The 23,464-nt window shown below is 50.7% G+C and overlaps 7 protein-coding genes across 7 annotated transcripts; 3 read left to right on the top strand and 4 right to left on the bottom strand.

Annotated features, from left to right (window-relative positions):
* Positions 1-5,754: 5,754 nt before the first annotated feature.
* MAA_07857 (NAD(P)-binding domain protein) lies at positions 5,755-6,931 on the bottom strand (the record flags this gene model as incomplete). The annotated part of the gene is made up of 3 exons (XM_007825855.2): positions 5,755-6,485; positions 6,575-6,674; positions 6,806-6,931. The coding sequence occupies 3 exons, from the start codon at positions 6,929-6,931 to the stop codon at positions 5,755-5,757; spliced, it is 957 nt and encodes a 318-aa protein (XP_007824046.2).
* Positions 6,932-7,280: 349 nt separating this feature from the next.
* Positions 7,281-10,834, top strand: MAA_07858 (drug resistance protein MdrA; the record flags this gene model as incomplete). Its single annotated transcript, XM_007825856.1, has 3 exons — positions 7,281-7,355; positions 7,425-9,789; positions 9,849-10,834. 3 exons carry the CDS (start codon positions 7,281-7,283, stop codon positions 10,832-10,834), a joined length of 3,426 nt encoding a protein of 1,141 aa, XP_007824047.1.
* Positions 10,835-11,046: 212 nt separating this feature from the next.
* On the bottom strand, positions 11,047-13,184 carry MAA_07859 (anion exchange family protein; the record flags this gene model as incomplete). The annotated part of the gene is made up of 6 exons (XM_007825857.2): positions 11,047-11,948; positions 12,041-12,528; positions 12,591-12,656; positions 12,713-12,734; positions 12,785-12,933; positions 13,012-13,184. The coding sequence occupies 6 exons, from the start codon at positions 13,182-13,184 to the stop codon at positions 11,047-11,049; spliced, it is 1,800 nt and encodes a 599-aa protein (XP_007824048.2).
* A 1,068-nt stretch (positions 13,185-14,252) lies between these two features.
* MAA_07860 (Peptidase M41, FtsH) lies at positions 14,253-17,038 on the bottom strand (the record flags this gene model as incomplete). Its single annotated transcript, XM_007825858.1, has 2 exons — positions 14,253-15,058; positions 15,127-17,038. 2 exons carry the CDS (start codon positions 17,036-17,038, stop codon positions 14,253-14,255), a joined length of 2,718 nt encoding a protein of 905 aa, XP_007824049.1.
* Positions 17,039-17,630: 592 nt separating this feature from the next.
* MAA_07861 (uncharacterized protein) lies at positions 17,631-18,701 on the bottom strand (the record flags this gene model as incomplete). Its single annotated transcript, XM_007825859.1, has 1 exon — positions 17,631-18,701. One exon carries the CDS (start codon positions 18,699-18,701, stop codon positions 17,631-17,633), a length of 1,071 nt encoding a protein of 356 aa, XP_007824050.1.
* Positions 18,702-19,866: 1,165 nt separating this feature from the next.
* On the top strand, positions 19,867-20,231 carry MAA_07862 (DNA-directed RNA polymerase II subunit RPB11; the record flags this gene model as incomplete). The annotated part of the gene is made up of 2 exons (XM_007825860.2): positions 19,867-19,975; positions 20,032-20,231. 2 exons carry the CDS (start codon positions 19,867-19,869, stop codon positions 20,229-20,231), a joined length of 309 nt encoding a protein of 102 aa, XP_007824051.2.
* A 1,527-nt stretch (positions 20,232-21,758) lies between these two features.
* MAA_07864 (3'-5' exonuclease) lies at positions 21,759-23,456 on the top strand (the record flags this gene model as incomplete). The annotated part of the gene is made up of 2 exons (XM_007825862.1): positions 21,759-22,803; positions 22,864-23,456. The coding sequence occupies 2 exons, from the start codon at positions 21,759-21,761 to the stop codon at positions 23,454-23,456; spliced, it is 1,638 nt and encodes a 545-aa protein (XP_007824053.1).
* Positions 23,457-23,464: the final 8 nt, after the last annotated feature.

The raw sequence follows: 23,464 nt of genomic DNA, 5'->3' as shown, positions 1-23,464 counted from the left end.
CCCTTATTATAAAGGGATAAATTCTATTAATAATAATATTTTTAAAAATATAAGTTTTAATATAAAATAAGTTATTAAAACTTTATTTAATAATTATATATTATTATTAATTATAAGCGGCGCGGAATAGCGCGGAATAGTGCGGAATATAGTGTGACGAGCAGGTTTCCAGATAATACAAGGGCTGCCCACATGTGCAAGTCCGTGTTTCCTCTGGTGCCAAGTTTTGGGCGCCCCTTCAATGTTGTTGTGTGGGTCGTCTTGTTCAACTGGCTGGTAAAAAATATAGGCTGCCCGCCGTTAACGGCCTGAACAGCGCTTCTTAAAAAGGTCTGGTGCAGGAGCACTAATCAAGTCGTAGCTTGGCATTCCTTCCAAACCTGCGGAGTGCATGTAGCAAGAGTCTGTTTGAAAACACCAGGCTTCAACTTGTTATCCTTTGTCACCGCTTGGCTTCCACTAAGACTTGCGATTGGCCCGTCGACGGTGCTTTATTTCCTGCACCCAATTGACGAGATGCCAACTTATCCGGCACTGCACGCACTCGTCCTGTTTTCCATCATTGACGATTCATGTCCCGGCGACGCATTGCGGGCCCGTCACTGGTTTACTACATCCCAAGTCAATATATATAACATGCATATGGAGCCTTCGGAATGATCTGCCCGATTACCGGTCAGGTAATCTCAAGTATTTCTTTAGCTGCCAAATGGCTCGTGGAGACTCGCTCACTTAAGTTATGGCAGAGGAGGCCCCACGAGCCATTTGGCAGCTAAAGAGATAGCAATAACGTCATGTCTTGTCAGCAACAACTCCCAGCTGCTATCATCGACAACAGACGCCTGCAGCTCGCGGCGGACAACAACGCCTTGACTAAAAGAACCATCCACCAGAAGCAACACGAGAGCTTCGCCTGGCATTCAAGATATTAGAGAGAGGACGAGTTAGTACCTAGGTAGGTAACAGGGATAGCAAGGAAGAAAAGAAACAGCTAGAGTCGAAAAGACTGGCCATTTGCCTCATATTTCCCGCCGCCTTCCTTGGAACCGCATGAAGCAGCAGAGGGCGCCATGGACAGTTAGATCGTTGTGGAGTCTGGTCTTTGATAATCTCCTAGCCAAAGGACGCCTCATACGGCTCTGACTCACACCATTGTCTTGCGCACCCCGACTTTGCTCTCAAACGCAAAATTGGTCTACTAAGTATGTGCAACCTTGTGGCCACAAGTAATGATATTCGGAACAGTGTGCCGACTCTATACCTGCCAAAGGATTTCAGTGGAGTAAAGACCGGGGCGCTGGCTGCAGATCCGGAACACTAGTAGATGTTTTGACGGATATTAGAAAGGTATAATAATCAAGTTATTTTAAAGCAAGCTAGGTATAAAAAAGCTTAATTATCTTAATAAATAATTTTATTAATATATGGATTATTTTACTTTATAATTAAATAAAATTATAAGTATTATATAAGCGTAAAATCTAGAATAATATTAGGTTACATTAGGCTAAGAATAGTAAAAGACTAGAAAATTAGACTGTCTACGCATCGTGACGTGTCAGACGTACTAGCGGAATTGGTGCCGCGCTGCGGAACCAAAGCGCAGCACCAAGAAAGCTGTTAGACTGGCCACAAAAGGGGCCAACAAGGCTAGCAAGGCCAACAAGGCCAACGAGACCAAAAAGACCAACAAGACCAAAAAGGCCAACAAGACCAAAAAGGCCAACAAAGCCAAGGCTGCCAAGTAGATCTGTACTGGCGGTTTTACCTCGTCTGGAGGGATAAATCATTTTATTAAAAATCATTTTGAGTATAATAATTGATAATTATTATGGAGCTACCATCAATCGGCCAACAAGCAGTCGACGTGTCGCCAGTGCCTTGTTTTCAGGCCCTGCTTGTCCACTAGCGCAAGCGAAGTTGCACCAGGCATCGACGATTGGATCGGTTGACAGGCCGCCCCATCCATGCTATTCAAGGTCAGGGCTGCGGTTCATAGAGCACTTGAGGCATATACGGAGTACGTCCTAGAATTAAACTCATCTTGAACCTGATTCCGTGTGGTGCTTCTTTATGCGCTGGCAGTCCCGCGGCCCATCGCTCATTGCCTGCAAAACGAGCCGCGAGCAACCTTGTATCTGCCGATGGCAGGACTTGGGGGGGCCGAGATTTCAGCCGCTGGGGCACCCTCACAGAACTGATGGTGGCTTGAAGCTTCAGTATTAGAGCGCATGTGACCAGACATGGCATTGAATCGGTGGTGTCGACGGCTGCGCTCAGCGCCCTAGTGCCGTCCCAGCACTGGCCTTGCGATGCTGAGCTCGCCATCTGAAACCACAGAGATGTCTGGTCAATTCATCCCACAAAGCCGAACTCGTCTGGGCGCACAAGCAGTCGCCTAGCACTGCCATTTTCGCACGGCACAAGCAAGTCGATCCGATCACGTCATCTTGGCCCATCTCGTGGCATTGCATGTACTCACAACGCTGGGGCATCAGGTGGTGGCACGATTCAGTCGATAGCTACTCCGTACAGGTGGCATAAAGCAGTGGATGAGCCCTTGGTATAGCCACTAGTACTTGGAGCTGTCTTGTGATAGTTGTGCTGTCACCAGAACCAGGGCACGGGCGGCCGCGGCCTAGTTGGGCGCTCAGTGCTGTGTGTTGTCAATTGTATTGACCTCCAAGTTCCTTTGAAACAGCTAGTGTTTTGGGGCTACAGCCACACCCGGGGCGTTCATCTCGTCGAGTTCGCACCGCATCTTGGTTTGAAGCTATTCGTAGCTATCTAGATACGCTGGTCTCACCAAGATGGGCGGCGTCTACCTACGGCTTTGCCTATTCAATATAATATAATACATATATACTATATATACTATATATACTATATGTATAAGACTATTCCCAGGCATTTGATTAATCAAAGGTAAAATACTTTTTAGTCACTGCCAAATAAAGATATCAATTTATGCTACTTACGTGTACTGTTATAAACCTGTGAAATCCGCCCTTGTCGTCAAGTGTTCCTCATCAATGTTGACGCCGGGTCCCTGAAGGACTCACGACGAAGATCAATTGGCTCACAAGTATGCAGGCTTAGTTGCCTCCGCTGTGCCTACACCTAGGTCAACTTTCCGTTGGCATCGGGGTCTGATTTTAGACGAATCGCATCACTCGTCATTCCCTCACCTCAAAAATATAACGGGTACTCGACTCTTGTCGGTAAGCTCCCCTTGTGGCGCTAGTGCTTGCTCCTTTGCCAATTATTACTCCAAACTACTATTTGAATTATTTTACTATTATACAACCTGCTATAGAGCAGGGGAACTGGTAGCATATGACTCTCAGGAGTCAGGAGCCACGGTAAGGGTGCCGAAAACGCACACCAAAGGGGATGACAAATCGGTACTCCCGGGCTGAGATTCGACGATTTAGCCCAACCGGCTGCGCATGGGATCGTCCATCGTTCGAGCGTTCGGATAGCTGCCTGCTAGTCATGGGTATTTTGGCTGGAGTAGCGTGGAGACGTGATAACCCCGGAGAGGATCCTTGCTGCCACACGGTTACACAGGGCTACAATCACGGGGCCTAGGGCAGAAGACCCTCACCGACTTCTTGTATTTAAAGAGCGTTTTTGTCAACTAGGCCTTGGGAAAAACCAAGGGGTTATTAGATAAATTGAGTCATGATACCTCAAGCCTTGAGCCCTTGTCACGCTTGCTTCCGATTTGTTCCGAATGTGTGTCTCATTTCTAGAACTACGGTCGCCCCTTGAATGTTTCTTTATACCCGACCTGACAGGGGAAATAAAAGTGGGAAGTAGTACATTGGCTGGAATTTGTGTATTTATTATAAAATTCGTAAAACGTCTCAAGTACTTATAAAAGTTATTTTCCTTTTGAAATCTTGATTTTTTACTTGATTATTAAGCCCCTTACCAGGCCACGCATAAAAAATCATTCAAGGGGGGATTGTACGTCTAAACCCGTCGGCACCCGAACCTTGTTTGACACCAGGCTGAAGCTTGAAAAACCGGTTTTCTCTTCTCTTGGCGGTCTGGCAATATCAGCCACGAACATTATTAGGCAAATCAGCGCTTTGCTTGAGTTTTTGCGTTATCGCAGGAAGTCAGGTAAAGGCTAGGGGGCGTAGCTTCCCACTTTGCTTTGTTAACTACTCCGTAGTCTGATAACAACATAAACCCTTGTCATAAGTGTAAGCAAAGCGGCAAACCGGGGGGGGTCAAAATTTGAGGCTTTTGGGACTGCTATTGAATTCGAGGCTGTTGAGGCTGTTGAATTTGAAGCTCGTTGAAGCTGCTATTGAATTCGAGGCTTTTGAAGCTGCTAAATTCGGGCCTGTTGAAGCTTTTTTTTTTTTTTTCCCCTCCAAGGGCCCTGCCGCGGCCGCCTGCAGCGGGCTTCTCGCCTGCGCCGGGCCTTTTGCCTGCGGCGCTGTTGAAGCTGTTGAAGCTGCTAGGTGGCATTGGAAGGTGCTAGGTGACCTTAGAAGGTGCCTACAATATCAAAAGGCAGGTTCGCGATAATCTATAAAGCTACGTACCGGCCTTTAAATTTAAGCTAATTATAGTAATTTAAAGTTATCTAGACTAATAGTAGGTCAAGTTTAAACTATATAAGGCTTATAATTGTGGTAGCGCAGTAACCTGGGACTTCTATTAAAGGCTGTGACAAGTGCTCAATTAGAGGGCTTAGAACGTAAAGGTTCAATTTAATAATAATCTCGTAGGATGTCAAAGGTCCTGAGTTACTAAGAGAAAGGAAGAGAAAGGTAACTACTATTTATATATAAAAGGAACGCCCAGGCCTAGAAGTCTTACCTGGGCACTTATTTAACCGGTATAACTAATAAGTCTTGTATCGGTAAAGCCCCTTTGTTAGGCTTCACGATCTGTTGGGACTTTTCCGTGGAACAAAGGCCCCCGGCAGGGGCCCCGGAGGGGGAAATTAAAAGAAGCTCTAGGAAATATTGCTCGCAGCCCCTTAACGAGCCCGAATTCAATAGTAGCTTCGAAAGCCTCGGATTGAACAGCCCTAAAAGCCTCAAATCCAGCAGCCCCAACAGCTTCAAAGAATCAAAGCCCTCGAATTTTGACCGCTCACCAGCTTGCCGCTTTGCTTACACTTATGGCAAGAGCTCCCGTTGTCATCAAACTAGTATATAATGGGAGCGTCCCCCAGGCTCTAATTGGATAACTAAAAAATACTTCTTTGGCAACTGGTTAGTGAGAAGAGTAAGGTTTACGCCACTCACGTGTAGCATCGTGAATCGCAATTTAGTGTTGTTGATGTCCAAACTGGCTGCCTTCAGCTTCAACACCTTCAACACCTTCAACACCTCTAAGAAGCCCGAATTCAGCAGCAGTAATAAAGGCCGGAATAATATTCTTCCCTGGCTACTACCGCTTTGCCTACGATTAGGACAAACTTGATCGTTGGCATCACCGTCTTGTCTATCGTATTATATGCATGTTTGCGCTATGTTAATTGAGAATCTTGTATGTATAACAATCCATACTGAGCTATTTGTGCCGAACTCAGGCTCCTTCCCGCACATGGTAAAGTCCGGTGGGATTTAGCTTCGTGGATGGACCATCACTAACAAACGGAGTCGCTCGCACAACAACTTTACATAATGCCAATACATACATGGTTCAGAAATAACACTTTTTCTCAGAATAGCTGTACACGATCCGGGGAAATGGTCCATGCTTGTAGTCAGTTGCACCAACTACTCAGTAGTCATAAAAGCCCTTGCCGCTCTTCTTGCCCAGCCAGCCTGCATCTACCATCTTGCCCAAAAGAACACTAGGGCGATATTTCGAATCGCCCGTCTCGTTATACAACACCCTCATGATGGCCAGGCAGGTATCAAGTCCGATAAAGTCGGCAAGTTGGAGAGGCCCCATGGGAACGTTGGTTCCATTCTTCATAATGGCGTCAATCGACTCGCGGTCTCCGACACCCGTCTCGAGACAAATGACAGCCTCATTAATATAAGGCATGAGAATGCGGTTAGCCAGAAAACCGGGTGTGTCGGCAGATATCGAGGTAACCTTGCCGAGTTTCTTGCAAAACTCCACGGCAGTCTCGAGTGTTTCCTTACTCGTCTGCAGGCCACTGATAATCTCGACACCCTTCTGCACGGGCACAGGGTTCATAAAGTGTGTCGAAACGACGCGAGATGAAGCCGATGTGTCTGTGGGGTCGGCGGTAGCAGCGGCTGCGATTTTGGTGATGGAGATGGAAGACGTATTTGTCGCAAGAATCGCGTGCTTTGGGCATATCTTTGCGAGGCTGCCAAAGATATCGAACTTGAGCTTGGGAATTTCAGGAACCGCTTCAATAACAAAGTCGACATCAGAGAGATCTTCCATCTTGATGCTTGGCTTCAGCAAGGCGCGGGCCTGGTCAGCCTGTTCCTGAGTGAGCCGGGACTTGGACACATCCTTTGCCAAGAGCTTGTCTGTGCAAAGTCGTATCGGTGTCAGCGGGTAATTGTTGCATGAAGTTGTGCTTTTAGTGTGTAAGAGGTCTGTGTGTATGGTAATCTACCTGCAAATGCGAGTCCCTTGCTCAATGCCGCGTCGGACGTGTCAATCAACGTGACGGGGACCTGAGCTTTCTGAGCAGCAACCAAAGCAATACCCAGACCCTGTAGTCATGCCCATGGATTATCGTCAGTTTCAATTGGAAATGGCTACGCCCAGAGCATTTGCCTGCGCTGATTCATGTTCTTGGGGGCAATTTCCAACCAGGAATTTCACATGATGGGTGGACACTAACCATCTGACCGGCGCCAATAACACCCAGGCTTTTCACTTCTGCGGCACATTGGCGCGTGGTACAGCTGAAGGAGCGCGCTTGGCGCGCTATCCCCAACATTCTCATTCGTAAAACTGGGGTGGTCATTTTGAATTTCCTCGTGATGAAGAAAGGGCAATGATATTCCAAAAGAAAAAAAAGGGCGGAGGGGTGATGTCAAGATGGTGGCAGTTCTGGTTCGGGTAACCTCGGCTCTTTGATAAGGTCCCGTTTACGGGCGTTAAAATGGTTGCTGACATAAGCACTAAGCAACAGCTGTCGGCAGCTGTCAGAGCCGTCACTTTACACGCTTTTAGCTAGTGACGCGTCGAGACGCGTGCCCGTAGGCCAGAGTCCACTCAATGCACTCATAGTTCGACAGCATCACCCAATGCACTGTATTATTACCTCGTGTCTCTTTTGGTAAAGCAGCTTCACCCGGGCAAGGTTCATCAGCATGGAGCCGCTGGAGAGTGCGGCGGACGTTGTCCATCCTGAAGTTCGAGCCCATATTAGCAGCCTTGTGTCGGCGGTATGTAAAATGTCCTGTAGCTTGGCCTGATTCAGCGAGGGAATAACCTGACAACTTCATATCTTGCAGCTCGGTGGCACGAGTGCAGAAGACGATGGCAATTATCAACTCGGTGACGATGCGCTCGAAGTTTTGCGCGATCTAAAGCGCTGGATTCGATTCTACGACGAGAAAACCAACCGAATGGATGTCGCACGGTGTATTTACGAAGCGAACCTCATCGAGGGAGACCTACTCCCAATTCTAAGGACGTGGCCTGAGAACGCAATGGACAACAAATTTCGGTCAAGAATCGCGCTGGCTTGCTTCGAACTAATGGTTCCATTGACTTGGCCAATAGATTGGGATAAGGAGCGCATGACGGTAAACCATCACAGGCATCTGCCCGTCTTGGAGCTTGCGCAGGTCCAGTACAAGAGGGCAATCATCAACTTTGACGGTGCCCGTATCTTACATGCTGCTGTCAGAGCAGCACTGCCGGCCATGGCGCTTCCCATTGGCGACCGAACAGCAAGGGATCAGGGCGTCATCAAGCTTGTTCTGTTCTTCCTCCGGAACATGGCCTCGATTACGCCACCTCCCAACGGCAAATACAAAGGCGACGAATCCCAAGTCTCTCGGTCGGCTATCATTGATGCCTTCTCCTACCAAGACATTTTCCATGTACTGCTCATGCTCTCGTCGAATATGGGTGAGGACTTCCGGACTGAAGACACGACTGTTATGGATATCATTTACCACCTAGTCAAGCGTGTTGATTCCGAAAAGCTTTTTATGAATGAGCAGCAGCTGAACACGGCCAAAGCTACCGAATTATCGGCCTTGATGAGTAAAGAATCAGCCATGCTACAGTCGCATAACCGTAAAGGAGCCACCCGCCACAATCGATTTGGAACCATGATCTGGGTCAAACGAGATGATGGCAAAATGTCATCCTTATCAGGACAGGATGCGCTGGCTGATGCCGCGGTCCGCAACCAGAAAATGGACGAAATCAAGAAGTTCAAGCCTCCACGGCGGGCGCGAAAAGACAACCAAAATGAGAGGGATCTCGGCCCTCCTGTCAAGCTCAACGCTCGTGCCAACGACCAGCTGCGCAAATTTGTTGATGAGTTTCTCGATTCTGGCTTTAATCCGTTATTCCAACATATTCGCAAGACCATTGATCGAGAAGCGCCGCACTTGCTTCAGCATCACCGTCGGCAATTCTTTTACCTGGTTGCTTGGTTTCTGGAAGCAGAGCGGGTTCGTCGAAAGGTCAAAAAGCCTAACAGGAAGGAGTCTGCAGACATTAGCAGCTTTCAATTGGTTGCTGGTGTGCTGAATCAGGAAATGTTCATCACGTTGAGTCGGGCATTACAGGAGAGCTACGACATGAAGGATTGGACAGAATTGACCGCGGTTATGCGATGCTTTACCCAGATTCTGTTAACAGTTCAGGAGATGGCGGAGTCGGCCAACGAGGATGATGAGCAAATTGCAGAAAACGTGTTGAGCCGACTCTTTTACGAAGAGTCGGCACATGATGCTATTGCCAATATCATTAAGACGTATAAGGACCAGGGATTTGACTATCTAGATGCCTCTACAGAACTTGTTCACAACTTTTTACGAATCCTAGAGGCGTATTCGAAGCAGAATGTGGACATGCAAGTCCGTTCAAGGAAGCGGACACGCAGGAAGAAGAAACAGGCGGCAAAGGAAGGCGGCGATGAAGAGGAAGCGGTGTTGGATGATTCAGCCGACGACGAGGAAGCAGCTGAGCGCACATCCAAGGAACGCAAGTTTGATTTTCACAAATATTCGACTCGATTTGCACCTCAAGGCGTCATCGACACCTTTATCCGGTTCACAAAGTACTACCGAGACTTGACAGACACGCAATTGAAGCGTGCTCATCGATACTTTTACCGTCTGGCCTTCAAGCAAGATATGAGCGTCATGCTCTTCCGTGTTGACATTATTCATCTGTTGTACAACATGATCAAGGGACCCAATGCGCTGGAAAAATCATCCAGCATGTTCAAGGACTGGGAGGAGCTTGTGAAGCAGATTCTGCGTAAATGTACCAAAAAGATACAAGAACGACCGGAACTCATCATCGAGATGCTCTTCAGCAAGCTCCAGGGCACCGCATTCTACCTGGAGTACGGACATGAGAGACAAACCACAAGCAAGAGCCAACGGAAACCCGCGGCCGAACTGGAGTTCAAGCACACGGAAGAGCGGGATGAGCAAGTTGCCATTGCGGTAGGTGCACTGTTGGACAAGAACGGCAGCGAACATATCAGCTGGGTAAGACAGGTGTTGTCAGACGCTGAGTCTGAACGTCGGGCATGGACTGCCGCCGCGGATGCTAAACGCGACGCTGAGGCCATGTTTGGAGACGACCCTGCCATCACAGACACAGAGCCAAAGACGCCTCCTGTATTCTGTAAGATGAAATATTTCCACCCTCTCTACCCGTCGACTTGAAAGCTAATTTTCACGCAGCCGTCAAGCCAGACGGCACCGAACGCCGAACAGCCATATTCAAGAACGCACACCTCCGTCTCCTCATGAAGCTCTCCGGCATGCAACTTATGGGCCCAGCATCTGAAGAAACCCCAGAGAGCCTATGGATCATCCCCGGAACCATATCCGCAGACCAGCTCAAAGACACCATCCACTTCATCAATCAAGCAGAGTTCAGCCCGCCCACCTTTGAAGACGGCTTCCTGGCAGAACACAAACTGAAGCGCAAGGCAGCACCCAAAAAGAAGGCCGCGTTTGATGACGAAGAGGATGCCGACGACGACGGCTTCCTCGATGACGAGACGCTCTTCCCCGCCGGGGGGCCAACGGCCCGCAAACTCGCCGACGAAAAGAAGAAGCCCAAGAAGACGCGGAGACGCCGCAAGGCGAACAATACGGTGGAACTGGACGACTCTGTTGTCGAGGAAAAGGTTCGCAAGCGCCGGGAGAAGGAGCTTGAAAAAGCGCGCAAAATCAAATCAGCATTGTATGTGCGTGACGGCGACGATGAGTTTGACTCGGACGAGGATGAGGCATTCTTTGCACGGGAGCGCGAGATTGCGGCCCGTGCGAAGAAGGCGGCCGAGTCGGCGCGCGAGCCTACTTTACTGCCCAAGAAGAGAAAGTCAACGGCGGTATCGGACGTCAGTGACGAAGATGAGGAGGAGGAGGAGGAGGAGCAGGGTGATTTGAGTCTTGCGAGGAGGATACTGAGTAGTCAAGAGGGCGGGGAAAGCGATACGGATGATACGCCTGTTGATTTGAGTGACGGGGAGGCGAGGAAGAGAAGGAGAGTCAGTGTAGAGGAACGGGATGGCGATAACGACGCCGACATGGATGTTGATATAATTACCAAGATGGCGGAAATGCAGGATGACGATGGAGAGGAGACAACGCAAGTTGTGGTCACCAGGAGACCCAGGGTACGCGGTGGATTTATCATGGACAGTGACGATGATGAGTAGATGGGACTTGAAGCACGGCGTTTTGCATGGCGACCCGTGGAATGAACAAATCATCGGGAATCAGGCGTTTATTTCATCTCATGCTAGTTTGTACGTCTATGCGTTAATACATATCCAACTACGCACTACCCAACCAACTATTAATCTAACCCGGTACTACAGACCGAAAGCACAGGCTAATGATGCCGCAAAAAGAAGAAGCAAAGCCGCAATTACCGCTGCACGCTCATGCTCGTCGTTGCCGTGCTCCGCGCACTCGGCACCCTCCCCAGCTCGGCCAAATCCTCGCGACTCCTCCTCGCAGCCCCGGGGCTCGCAAAGACACGGTCCCCGGACCCTCTCGAGCCAGAGGAACGACTAGAGACAGCCGTACCGTCACCGCTTCGATCCGCCGGCGGCGGCGGAGGCCCGGCGGCGCCACCCCACGAGCCGCCGATTCCTTCCATGGTGAAATCCGACGCCGTGGGCGCATCCAACACGTCCAGTTCGTCGGGGCGAAACAGCCTCGGCAAGACGAGGGCGCGTAGCGGAATCAGCAGGAAGATGAAGACGGGGAACCCAACCGCCGCGACGGTCTGGGTAATGGCAAAGGTGGCCCCGAATCCGAGCAGCTCGATGGCGACAAAGAGCCACACGGCCGAACGGCGCTTAATGCTCCGCAGCGGCGCGTCGGGAGGGGTGAGGTTGGTGTCGCGCGCCAGGAAGACGAGCTTGGCGGTGATGCCATTCGCCTCGAGGGCCTGGACGCCCATGACGAAGAAGAGGCCTGCCAGGACGCCGTGGGGGATGAGGTGCAGGACGACGAGCAAGGGCCCCGTCATGGTGCCGAGCGTCAGGAGACCCTGGGCGAGGTTGGACAGGCGCTGCTCCACGACATGCGTAGCCTCCAGGGTGAAGTCGCCCTTATCCTGACCCTTTTCATCGAGCCGCTTCACCGGCTTGCTGACGCAGAGGGACTCCGTGTGGAAGGGGGCCTGGGGGATGAGGCCGTTGGGGAACGGGAGGCCGAGGATGCCCGCGACGCCAGTGGTGATGCCGAGCAGGAAGATGTCCCAGTGGAAGCCGGCGGGTTTGCGGAGCGGGAACTCGCTGCCCTGGGCGATGAGAGACGACACTGCGACCCGGCCGTGTGGTTAGCTGAGAGCTCTGGCGGGCACGCTCGAGAATGGTTTGGAAAAAAGGGGGGGGAGGGGGGGGTGAACCGACCATTGTGGTCGAACCAGAACAAGACGGTCAGCAAGATGGCAAAGGGCAGCGCGGTAAAGACTTCACCGACGCTCAGGTGCCAGAAACGAACCAGCCAGGGCCTCCCGGTGGTCGGCTCAAAGGCAAGTCCCGTCGGCAACCTCTCCAACTCGACGCGGGGCATGCGTCCGATGTATACGAAGCCCGTGAAGAAGATGAGGGTCAGCGGCGTGCCGTAATCCTTGAGAAACACGCGCACAGGCTGCTTGAACAGGCTGCTCGTGCCCAGCTCGCCGCACACGTACGCCACCATGAAGACCAGCAGGGCCGCCATGATGGACAGGTAGAAGGGGGCCCCGTCGCCGAGGCGATCGAGTACCTGGATGCCCTTCTGGAGGTAGATGAAGGCGACGTAGAAGCCGAAGATGTCGCAGGGAAACCGGGTGACCCAGCGCAGCCAGTTGCACGAGTTTGTAACCGCCAGGAGGACATGCAGAATGAGGGACCATCTACGCGTGTGAGCAGTTGCTTTCCTTTTTCCCAGCAGCAGAGGGGAAGGGGGAGAACATACATGCCTATCCAGGCCATGAAGCCAATGTAGTCTACGCCCGTGTCTTTCATAATGTCGTACACAGTGCTGGGGGTGTTTGTTAGTTTCCCTGACGCGCCAAAGCCGGCATCATGAAGACCAACTAGTTAAATACGGTAATAGGACCTGGTACGATCAGCACACACACACTTTGTTCATGGCACCACGACACGTACCAGTGACGCCAACGATGACCAGCGGCTGCGCAGCAAACACTGCAAACACAACCGACCCCAAAACAGACGCCAGCAGCACCTCATTCACGCCGTAATTAGAGCCCGTCTTGGAAAACATGTCGAGCGAGAAGGCCAGCGCCGGCAAGATACTAAAAGGCGATTATTTTTTTCTTTAGTCTCTGGTTCCTCGGGATGGACGGCAAAAACACGCAGAAGAGACGGCATACTTTGCAAAGTACATGTAGACCGTCGCAGGAACAACTCGATAGTCCCAGGCGTCCAGCCAATCGCTCCCATAATAAGGCGCCCGCCTCCGCACGTCGTTGACCATGCCGCGGAACAAATGGACCTTGTACCAAGAAGGCGGCTGCCCTGCGGGAAGACGGTTGCCGTCGTCCATCGTCATGTGCGTGTGTCCTCGCGTGCCTCGGGGGGTGGGGGGTGTATTCCGTGATGACCAAAGGGGCGGATGATGACTACAAATCGGCAACGAAGCTCGTCTATAGGCGCATACTCTCTATAGAAACATCAAAGAAGTAGAAGAGAAGAAGAAGAAAAGAAAAGAAAAGCAACAAGATGATGTATAAATCCTCCAACGGCCCGTGCTGCTCCATGCCGAGTTGATGACGGCGACTCTAAAACGTTGAAATGGATGCCCCAGTCGACCATGCAGGAAACTTTTCCAAGGGTCGAATCGGGCCCGGCGAACTGCTAGTACTTGCTAGGGGCACAAGCACTTCAATGTTGGGTACGTACATAACTACTCGGCGGTCCTTGGGTTCCAAGCCTCCTTTGCGCCTCGGTACACTGGGAATGGGAATACCGCGTATACCAGAGGCGAATTACACTCGGCCACAAATCCTCGTCACCAAGTGTCGCACGAGTCAAGGTGCTCGGGAGAAGGAATCACGTTGCATTCCAAGTCGACGCTGCTATCATCAACTCGGCTCCGTTCCCTCCACACAACCGGGAACTTTCTAAGCCAATCAGCATGCAGCATTTCGCTGCGTCCGGACAATTCACGCGGGTGAGCCCAAATCACCACCCCTGGCCGAGAACTCATCATACGCTTCATCCATTGACGTCTACACGGACGATTCTATTCTACTCCCCTCAGGTATACCTACATACATACATACATACAGTTGTTACATGACAAAAAAGAGTTTGCCCGTCCCCATGAGCGCCAGCCAGCACGCGCTATTATGCTGAAATACAAAGGCCGGGTATGCCTTCTTTATAGATAGATAAGAGTTGAGAGAAAGGGTCCTTTGCGCCAGCTCAAGCTTGCCGCTCAGTAACCAGCAAGGCCCCCAGGCATGAGAGCCCAGTCACACCTCTGAGCCATTTACATCCGCCAATCCGCAGGCCACATCACGTTTCCAGCATATCAAAAATCACTTCGGCTGCTGTGTAACCCCTGTCGCTTCTCTGAAAATAGCCTTCGTCTTCGAAAAAAAACCACACGTCATCTTGATCCATCAGCATGTTGGCTGAAGGCTGGGGCCGGAGCTGGAGGCTCTTCTTTTGGTGTGTCCGTCTCGTCCGCAGGGAATGGTGCTGGCGGTGCGCTCTCCTCCTTGCCACCCCCAAAGTACTTCTCAAACTCCTCATTGTTGTCTTCGAATGGTCTCTTGCCCAGAATACGAACCATGTCGTCCCGGACAAGAACCTCCTTCTTCAGCAGCTCCTCGGCTATGAGCCCAACCTCGCGCTTCTTCTCGAGTAAGAGGTCCTTGCATCGTTGATAGGCTTCATCCACAATTCTGTGCACCTCTTGGTCGATTTGTTGAGCCGTCGCCTCAGCAAACGGCTTCTGCATCCTGTTCGGGTCGTTCTCAAAAAAGACGGGTCCAACCTTGTCAGACATTCCCCACTGCGTCACCATATTTCGCGCCATCTGTGATACCTTCTTGAAGTCGTCGCTTGCGCCAGTCGTCACAGTGGGAAAGTGGAGTTCTTCCGAAACACGACCCCCCATTGTCATCGCCATGCGATCCATCAGCTGGTTGGTGTTCATCAGGTAAGCATCCTGAGGCAGGTACTGCGCATATCCAAGAGCACCCTGCCCACGAGGGATAATAGAGACCTTCAAAAGAGGGTCGGCGTGGCGAAGAAACCAGCCGCAGATGGCATGCCCAGCCTCGTGATAAGCCACCGTCTTCTTCTCGTCCGGCTTCAACACAAGGGACTTGCGCTCCAACCCTCCAATGACACGCTCGATTGCTCGCTCAAAATGTATCATTTTGACTTCCTCGGCATTACCTCGAGCAGCTGTCATATTCGTCAGCATTCAATTTCACACACACAAGTCATAGACGCGGATGGGTATGGGTACGCACCAATGAGGGCTGCCTCGTTGACAACGTTGGAGATGTCGGCACCAGAAAATCCAGGAGTCAAAGTGGCAAGGCGGCCGACGAGGAAGTCTTGGTCTTCATTGGTGACAATCTTCTTGAGATACACCTTGAAGATTTCCTTGCGTCCGCTCATGGTCGGTCGGTCAATAAAGATGTGTCGATCAAATCGCCCAGGTCGCATGAGGGCCTTGTCCAGAATGTCTGCGCGGTTTGTACCAGCCAACACGACAACTTGCTCACGAGTGTTAAAACCGTCCATTTCAGTCAAGATTTGATTCAGCGTGGCCTCTCGTTCATCGTTACCACCAAATCCACGTCCGCTCTCCATTCGCGCACGGCCAATGGCATCGATTTCGTCAATAAAGATGATGCATGGAGCGTTCTTGCGGCCCTCAGCGAACAAGTCTCGCACCCTAGAAGGACCGACTCCAACAAACATCTCGACGAACTCGGATCCGCTCACACTGAAGAAGGGAACCCCGGATTCGCCGGCAGTAGCTTTCGCAAGGAGCGTCTTTCCGGTACCTGGTGGGCCAGCCAGAATAGCACCCCGAGGAATCTTGGCGCCAAGCTTCTCAAACTTCTCGGGTTGCTTCAAGAAACTGACAAACTCCATAATTTCCGTCTTGGCTTCCTCCAGGCCAGCAACGTCGGCAAACTTGACCTTGACAGCGCTCTCGGCGTTAAATTTCTTAGCTTTGCTCTTGCCAAAGTTGAACATGCCACCGCCACCAGCCCGGCCGCCCATGGATCGCTGAGTCCACAAAATGAGACCGATGAACAGTAGGGTTGGGCCAAAGGCCAAGAGAAGGTTACCAATTGTGCTGCCACCAGCCTCGTAGCTAACGGGTATTCTCTCTGAAGCGGGAATGCCAAGTTGATCCTGAGCCTCTTCAAGCTTCTTCTCGAATGACTCTACGGAGCCAATGGTGAAAATGTAGGTCCTCTTGCCATTGGAGCCAGCATCGCCTTGGGTAGCATCCGCGTGCAGTTCGACACGAACTTGAGAGCCGTTGACCACAACCATTTTTTGTACAAGGCCCTTATCCAGGAAAGCCCTCCGCATTTCCTGCCAGGTGATTTCCTTTTCAGAGAATGGCTTGCTGAGCGAGTCAACCGCCCATAGCGTGATACCGAGAACGAGACCTGTCTGAAGAGCGTCCATCCAGCCATTTCGCTCAGGCTTTTTGGGGCCTCCAGGTCCCTGCTGATGTGATCCGCTCTCGTCCGACTTCTTATTACGAGCTTCGAATTCGGGCTCACTCTTGCCAGTATGAGCATCGTTTTGCTCTTGGTCCGGTCGTTGGTTCTGATCAAACATTCGATTTCCTTTTCGTTGCTCCTCAACTTCCCATTCGGCCAAACGCTCAGCCATCATGAATACGCATCGCATCAGTCGGCCCTTGTCCAGTATCGACAAGTTGCCCGGACCTTTGCGCATCTTGGCCAACAAGTCACGGACCTCGGCAGGAGCACCAGTCTGCTGCAGACCTCGCAGGATGTCCTTCAAAGTGGCTCTTTGAGCCTCTGGCAGAACTTTCTGGAAAGCATCTAGCTGAGCAATTTCGTCTTTTGATAAACGAATCCATCCTTCGGGAAGTGGTGCGAGTTTTGTAACATCAGCATCCTTCTCTTTACCAGTCTTGGTTTCAGATTCATTTTGGTTTTTGGGTATTTCGGGTGTACTGTCTTTGTTCGCCTTCGAGTCTTCGTCTGGCTGCGGCGGCTTTGAAGAGGAGTAGTACCTCACAGAGAGGCCGTAGGCACCTGGTAGTGTCCGTGTGGGAATCGACCTTGACGCTGCGGGCAATCGTAGACTCCGGTGAAGACTGGTTTGTTGCGAGAGCCTAGCTAGCCGCGCGAGCTGGCTCGATTGTCGGAGATATCTTGACATATTGGGCATATCGGAGCTGTCGCAGGAAGCGGAACCACCGGAGTTGGTGAGGAAAGATTAGACGAAGCGCGCCTTATCTCATGAGCCGCGTAGACCAGTCCTCCACAGTTCAGCAGCGTTCGATCCAAGGGGCGCACACCCAACAGTAGCGTAGGCAGAGGAAAATCCAACGCTACGTGGAAAAGGGTTGACGGCAAATACAAGACTCGAAGCTTCTGGTGATGAGTCCACTTCGAGCCAGAAATTAAACTGCGTCACGTGGATCAACCTCGAAATTGTGGGTCTCCAGGGTAGCTCTGTAGGCACCATGAGGTGACGACAAGACATGAAAATCGTTGTACGTAGCGTAGTGTGGCAGACAAATAGAAAAGAAAAGGGCATTTAAATGTGGGGGTGGTCACGGATTAATGTGGTCAACTCCCTCAAAATTGCGCATCTGTACTGAGAGGGTTGAGGCTAGCATTGGTTGTAAATGCAACGTACTGGATTTTTGAGGGCATCCATCCTTAACTCGGAGACACCGCGACAAAGATGAACCCTTGATCAAGCATTGTTGCATATGGCTTTATTGCTTCCGAGACCAACATCAAAGCTAAATATCCCATTGCAAGCGTAATAGAATTGACCGAATCTGGCCCCGTCCTCTTACCGGAACCCTGCGAGACATATCATTCAATTCCACAACAAGCTCTGCTGCTTCTCCGTCAGTCGCGGTTAGGTCTGGCCAATCGCGCCAAACCTCAGCCATGACGAACTCTGCTACTCTGTGTTGAAATAAACGGCCTAATATACGACGAGCTTGTGATTCTTCTCCCAGTTCGAGAAGCGCGACACTCGGTTTTAGTAACATGACGATATCCAGCAGTCTAGAGTAAAACACATCTTCGTGCAGCCATCCAGCTGGAACAGGCAAATCATGATTTGGAACAAGGGCTAAGCGCGGTTCGTACTTCCGAACAGAATATCCCAGACCCTCCTGGCCAAAATCCCAGGCCCTCTGGGAGACGTATGGTGGGTTTGACACCAATATGTCGCAAGGAGTTTGGGCTACAAGGGCAATATCTTGGTCCTTGAAGATGTCACCCCTCAAGATATCGAGCTTTTGACCAGGTTGAGAAGCCGCAATATTGCCTAGCTTGGAATTATGGCGGACATTGAGCTTTGCGAGGCCGACTGCTTGGGGCGAAATGTCAACTCCTCGAACACGTAAGCGTCGAAAAGATGGCTGAAGCAAAGTATACAAAAGTAAAGGAATGCAGCCTGTGCCCGTGCAAAGGTCAACTATGCTCAACTCGGCATTATCATTGCTTGACTTGCTACCCAAAAGTTCTCCCGTTTTGATCAGATCAACAAGGTGATATGTGTAGGCCTCTGTCTCCGGGCGAGGGATGAGCACGCCCGACCTGCATTTAATATCCAGGGGTCCAAAAGGCTGAGAGCCGAGAATATACTGCAGAGGCACCCCACGACGTCGTCGCTGGCAAAGTAACCTGAGTCGCTGAGCCTTGCTGCCTGAGTGCGTTGTTGTCTCCCTCGCATACTCTGTGAGCCAGCGGAGTTCATTTTTGGCGGATTGAATGTCGCGACATGCAGGAACCAAAGCAGCCAGATTGCGGGAGCGTTGTTTGGCTTGCTGGAGAAGCCATGGTGGAAGTCGTGGCATTGACCGGCCGCTTTACATGATCCAGACAATTGAGAATTTTTACCGCGGAGTAATAATAGCCAAAGTCGAAAAAGAATGCAAGAGGAAAAGTAACCAACCCGTTCAGACTGACGAGAGAATGTTCACAGAGAGAAAATATGGGCCAATTGAGTGATGCGGCTTGTCTCAGTGAAAGGCGCCACATGCCCAGTCTCGTGGTGGGGTTTACCCGAGTTATACCCATTTGCGCGCCAATGACTTGACTGGCGGCTGTAGATCATGGTTCCCATTTTAGACTCGTGATTCAACGATCCGATCTGTGATTGCGACTGTTGTGAACCACAGCGCCGGTGTTATATTTTTGGATATAAATTTTTTCAAGTATTTCAACAAGGGCTCGTAGAAAAACTTACGAGACCGATTATTTGAGTCGATCCGGGCCCCGGGGCATCTCATAGCGTCCTTATTCGACAACGGGACGTTCACTCTGAAATTGACGTCCAGGGTTTCCGAGACCGGAGTACAGAATGAACGCACCAGATCGGTAAGTCTGCATGAAACTTTTTCAGCCAAGGATGATACCCGATACCTTCGGAGATTTTGATGTTTGAACCCATTTGTGGCCGGTCAGCGAGTGCCGAAACTGGATGATGCGAGCATGGAGAGGACTGTTTGTTCAGGCGTACTTTCCCTAAACAAATATGATGGCGAATTGCGGCTTGGGAGTTTTAAGTCACTGCGAAACGATCATGAGTCAAGTTCAAGTGAGCTGTCAGCGTGTCAGTTGCCCGTCGGCCCTTGGCATCTCTGACAGCTGCGAGCCGGCACACACGCAACCCGCTGGTGTCGTCGGGCTGCATTATCTTTGCAGGAGGAATGTTGAAAAATTCATCCCAAAACGAACAAAACTGGGCTGTGAACATACGACACCCTATCCCTTCAGCGCATCTCTGTCCTCTCTCACCTCGCCATGACCGGCTGCAATCCAAAGCATTTCAACCTCCAAGACGATCCGTTGCGTGCACTTGAACCGCACTATCTGCCCAACACATGACTAACGACATATAGTTTCGAGCTCTTCTTGCTGAGCGAAGGGGAGAAACGAATTGAGGAGAAGGTGTACTCTGGTGTGTGGGCTCGAAAAATGTCACCTCAGCCGATGTCGTAAGTCTAACGTCAAGCAGGCATGTCCAACACATCAGACTTTATTTTGAACAAGGAGGATCATACATTGGGCAACCTCCTCTCTGAGCACATCAAGGCTCACCCTAATGTCTACATGGCTGGCTACAAACGTACGCATTCCCATATTCCCCCATATACCGTCAGCCGTTTAACGTAACCCTGGTAGTCGGCCACCCCAATGTCCCTCAGCTCTTTATCCGCGTCCAAACAGACGGTACCAAAACTCCCCGCGAGGTATTCACCGCCGTCTGCGAAAAGCTTATCAACCAGCTAGAGTCACTACACCAAGAATTCACACGTGAATGGGAACTTCGGCGCATCACCAACACTGGAGAGCAGGGCAACATGCAAGGGACTGGTTTCTAAGCTGCAATACTGCAATACAGCCGAATGAGATAGCTTTAGGTGTATCGGCGTTTTGGGTGATCTGGTACCTGCTTTTGCATTTTTAAGGAAAACTCATGTCTCGAGGAGTGGTAGACTAGGAAACAGGGAATATTGACACCGGAATTGCATTTGTAAGACCTAACTCTTTACAAAATAATTAATTTGCTCGATATGGGGCATCGCGAAGCAAGCACATCTAGCTTGTAGGCGTTTGCGACAAAGTCCTGATGAATGCATATTCACTTCCTAAACTGTCTGCGTAATTTCCCTCAGTTGCTGCGTTTGTGAGATTGGTCGTATTGTAGACGCGGAGTTCGATGTCCACATGGCATTGTATTTCGCCCACTCTCACAGCTCAAGCCGGCCCCTCACCTCCGGGAATCAACTGCAAAGATGTTAGCACATGACCAGGCACATATCCAAGTTGTCGCTAATGGTCCACCATACCATGCAGATATTATTGCCATTGAGCAGAATCTTGGGCAGTTTGGTGTGAGTTCCAGAGTAGTCGCTAGAGACGGCTTGTCAGTAAACCTTGGGGTGCAATGAGAGCCAACACATAGACCTACAATTCCGTCACATCCTCCAAAACCATGTCTATACCATAATTTCAGCATGAGCCCGATGCAATGTACGACGTAAAATTACTTACTGACATAATCGTCGAATCCGATGAGCGTGCCGCTAAATTCTAGCTCTGAGTTAGCCTCTTCACCCGTGTTAAAGTTCGCGGACTTGAGGCTAGAGGATCAATAAATGGCAAATACCCTTTTCTCCTTTCATGACAACCCATATTCTTGAACCGACGCACTTGTCAATGAGTTCTACTCGACTGTCAGCAGGCAATATGAGATTCTGAGAGGGCCACGACGCCTCACCGAGGGGCAGCAACTGGGACGCCATGGTGGATGTTTACGGATAGCGAGCCAGCGTATCCGTACTCGAAAGATTGTATTACGGCAATAGAGAAAAGAAGAAAGGCCTCCTTTGGAGTCTTTTGGCGCTTTGTTGGATATTTCACCGGAGCAAGGGTTGTAGAATCGTAGCGACCAGGGCGCTCGAATCACATTAAGCCCCGACATGGATTGTCTCCACGTGCGTGGTCCAGCAGTGGGAATGTTGACTTACATAAGCAGCACACACCAAGACTGGTCGCGCCTTCGTGCATTAAGCGACGTGGATACCTACAAGGCTACAACCGTGAAGCCAATCCCAACCTCTTGAGGTCCTCGATCAACTGTTCTCATGGCTGCCTGCTCAACCACAGCCCGCGTACGCTAGGCCATGGTAATTGGCCGCCGTCGTCATGCAGTCTTGCAACTTCACGTTGCATATTCCCGGCCATTCATGACATACTTGAACACAGCCGGTCCGCAGGCTGTTGGTAGGGCCAAATCACTTAGACCTGCCCACCGCCGTGTACGAGGGGGGCGTCGTCACTGCGAAGGACCTGCAATCATTGGCATTATACTTTCTTGTTCATCCTCAGCAGGTCTGATAGGAACAATGGCTCGGCCACTTCGTGTGGCTGGGGAAAAGAAGCTATGGTGTCCCAAATTGGGCATTCGATTCTCTCCTTCATCAAACTCGGTTCCGTTGTACCCTCTGCTGGATATGCGTCGTTTCGTGCAGACGGCGAGTGAGGGCAATAATATCAGAAATGATTTCACAAACGAACCGTTTGGCTATTGTGCCAATGCTGTGATGGAACAAGACTTGGCTACTCTTGCAACAACACGCCATGATGCCATCCCTCAACCGAGTAAACATTCAGCGTCGACGAATCCCCAAACACCACCTCAACGTCCTACCACCACCATTAATCAAGAAAGTGAGAATTCGCAAGGAACGGAAATCTCCAAACCCAATCCAGAAGGCGACGCGGAAATCGTTGAACCCCCGTTAACACCACTAAGCTTCAACATCTCCCCGTCCCTCTTCCACGCAGCCCGCGCCGCCAAAGCAGGCTCCTCTGAATCATTCTGGTCACACACAATGTATCAGCGGACTAGCGATCAAGGGGCTGTTGAAAAAGTAAAAGTTCACTACTGCACGAGCAAACATACCACGGAACAAGTTTGCAGGAAGCACTTCCTCGGAGAGGCGGTCCTCGGCTTCGACCTCGAGTGGTTCCCCTACGCATCCCGCAGCTCCGGAACGCGAGAAAACGTCTCTCTTATCCAAATCGCGAGTCCGGGCCGTATCGGCCTTTTCCACGTGGCCATGTTTGCCAAGGGTGAAGATGACCTTGTCGCTCCTGCCCTGCGTACAATCATGGAGGATCCCAATGTGAGCAAAGTTGGCGTCCACATCCAAGGTGACTGCACCCGGATGAAGAACTACCTCGGCGTCCAGGTTCAGGGTGTTTTTGAACTCAGCCACCTGTACAAACAGGTCAAGTATACAGCGACTAAGACGCCCAAGCTCATCAACAAGGTGACAGTAGCTCTGTCAACGCAAGTACATGACATTTTGAAGTTGCCGCTATTTAAAGGCGACATCGTCCGGTCGAGTAACTGGATGAAGCGGCTGGATTACAAGCAAATTTTATGTAAGAACTTTGGTGCACACCCCACTCAGCCTCCAAAAGTAAAATGCTAATGAGCCCCAGATGCTGCATCCGATGCCTATGCCGGTATACAGTTATACCATGTCCTCGACTCAAAACGCAAAAGACTAAATCCGTGTCCCCCAAGGCCTCACCACGCCGAACTAGGTCTCCCGATCCCAGTTGTGGAGTCGGAATCAAAGCCAGAAGAGGAAGCAGGACATCTATCAGACGGCTCCTTTAGCTCCTTCGGTTCGGAACTCGAAACCGAGCTGCTAGCCTTGCCGCTAATCCCAGCCAAACCTCCAGTACGCGATGCTCGTATCCTCGTAGCCGAGAAAAAAGCAGCCGAGTACCGCAAATCCAAGACTTCGGGCGTCTCGGCGCTGCCGACTTCCCTAAGAGCATACTTTGTCTGGCACAGCAACTTGGACCTCAATCCTGAAGCCGTTGCTCACCTCCTGAGAGATCCGCCACTGAAAACAAACACTGTTGTGTCGTATATTCTCGAGGCCATTATCAGTGAAAAGATGACCTATGATAAGGGGAGATTGAAATCTGAGGTATTACCCTTGTTGGATCAGCGTTCTATGAAAGCGGGCAGTAGGTATGGTGCCTTGGTGAGAAGTTGTGAGAGGACTGATGAAGAAACGTGACGAACTTG

Source organism: Metarhizium robertsii (assembly GCF_000187425.2).
Source record: "Metarhizium robertsii ARSEF 23 chromosome Unknown MAA_Scf_2, whole genome shotgun sequence".
NCBI classification, from domain to species: Eukaryota; Fungi; Ascomycota; class Sordariomycetes; order Hypocreales; family Clavicipitaceae; genus Metarhizium; species Metarhizium robertsii.
Note: the sequence above shows the minus strand (reverse complement) of the source record. Positions and strands in the feature narration are given on the sequence as shown.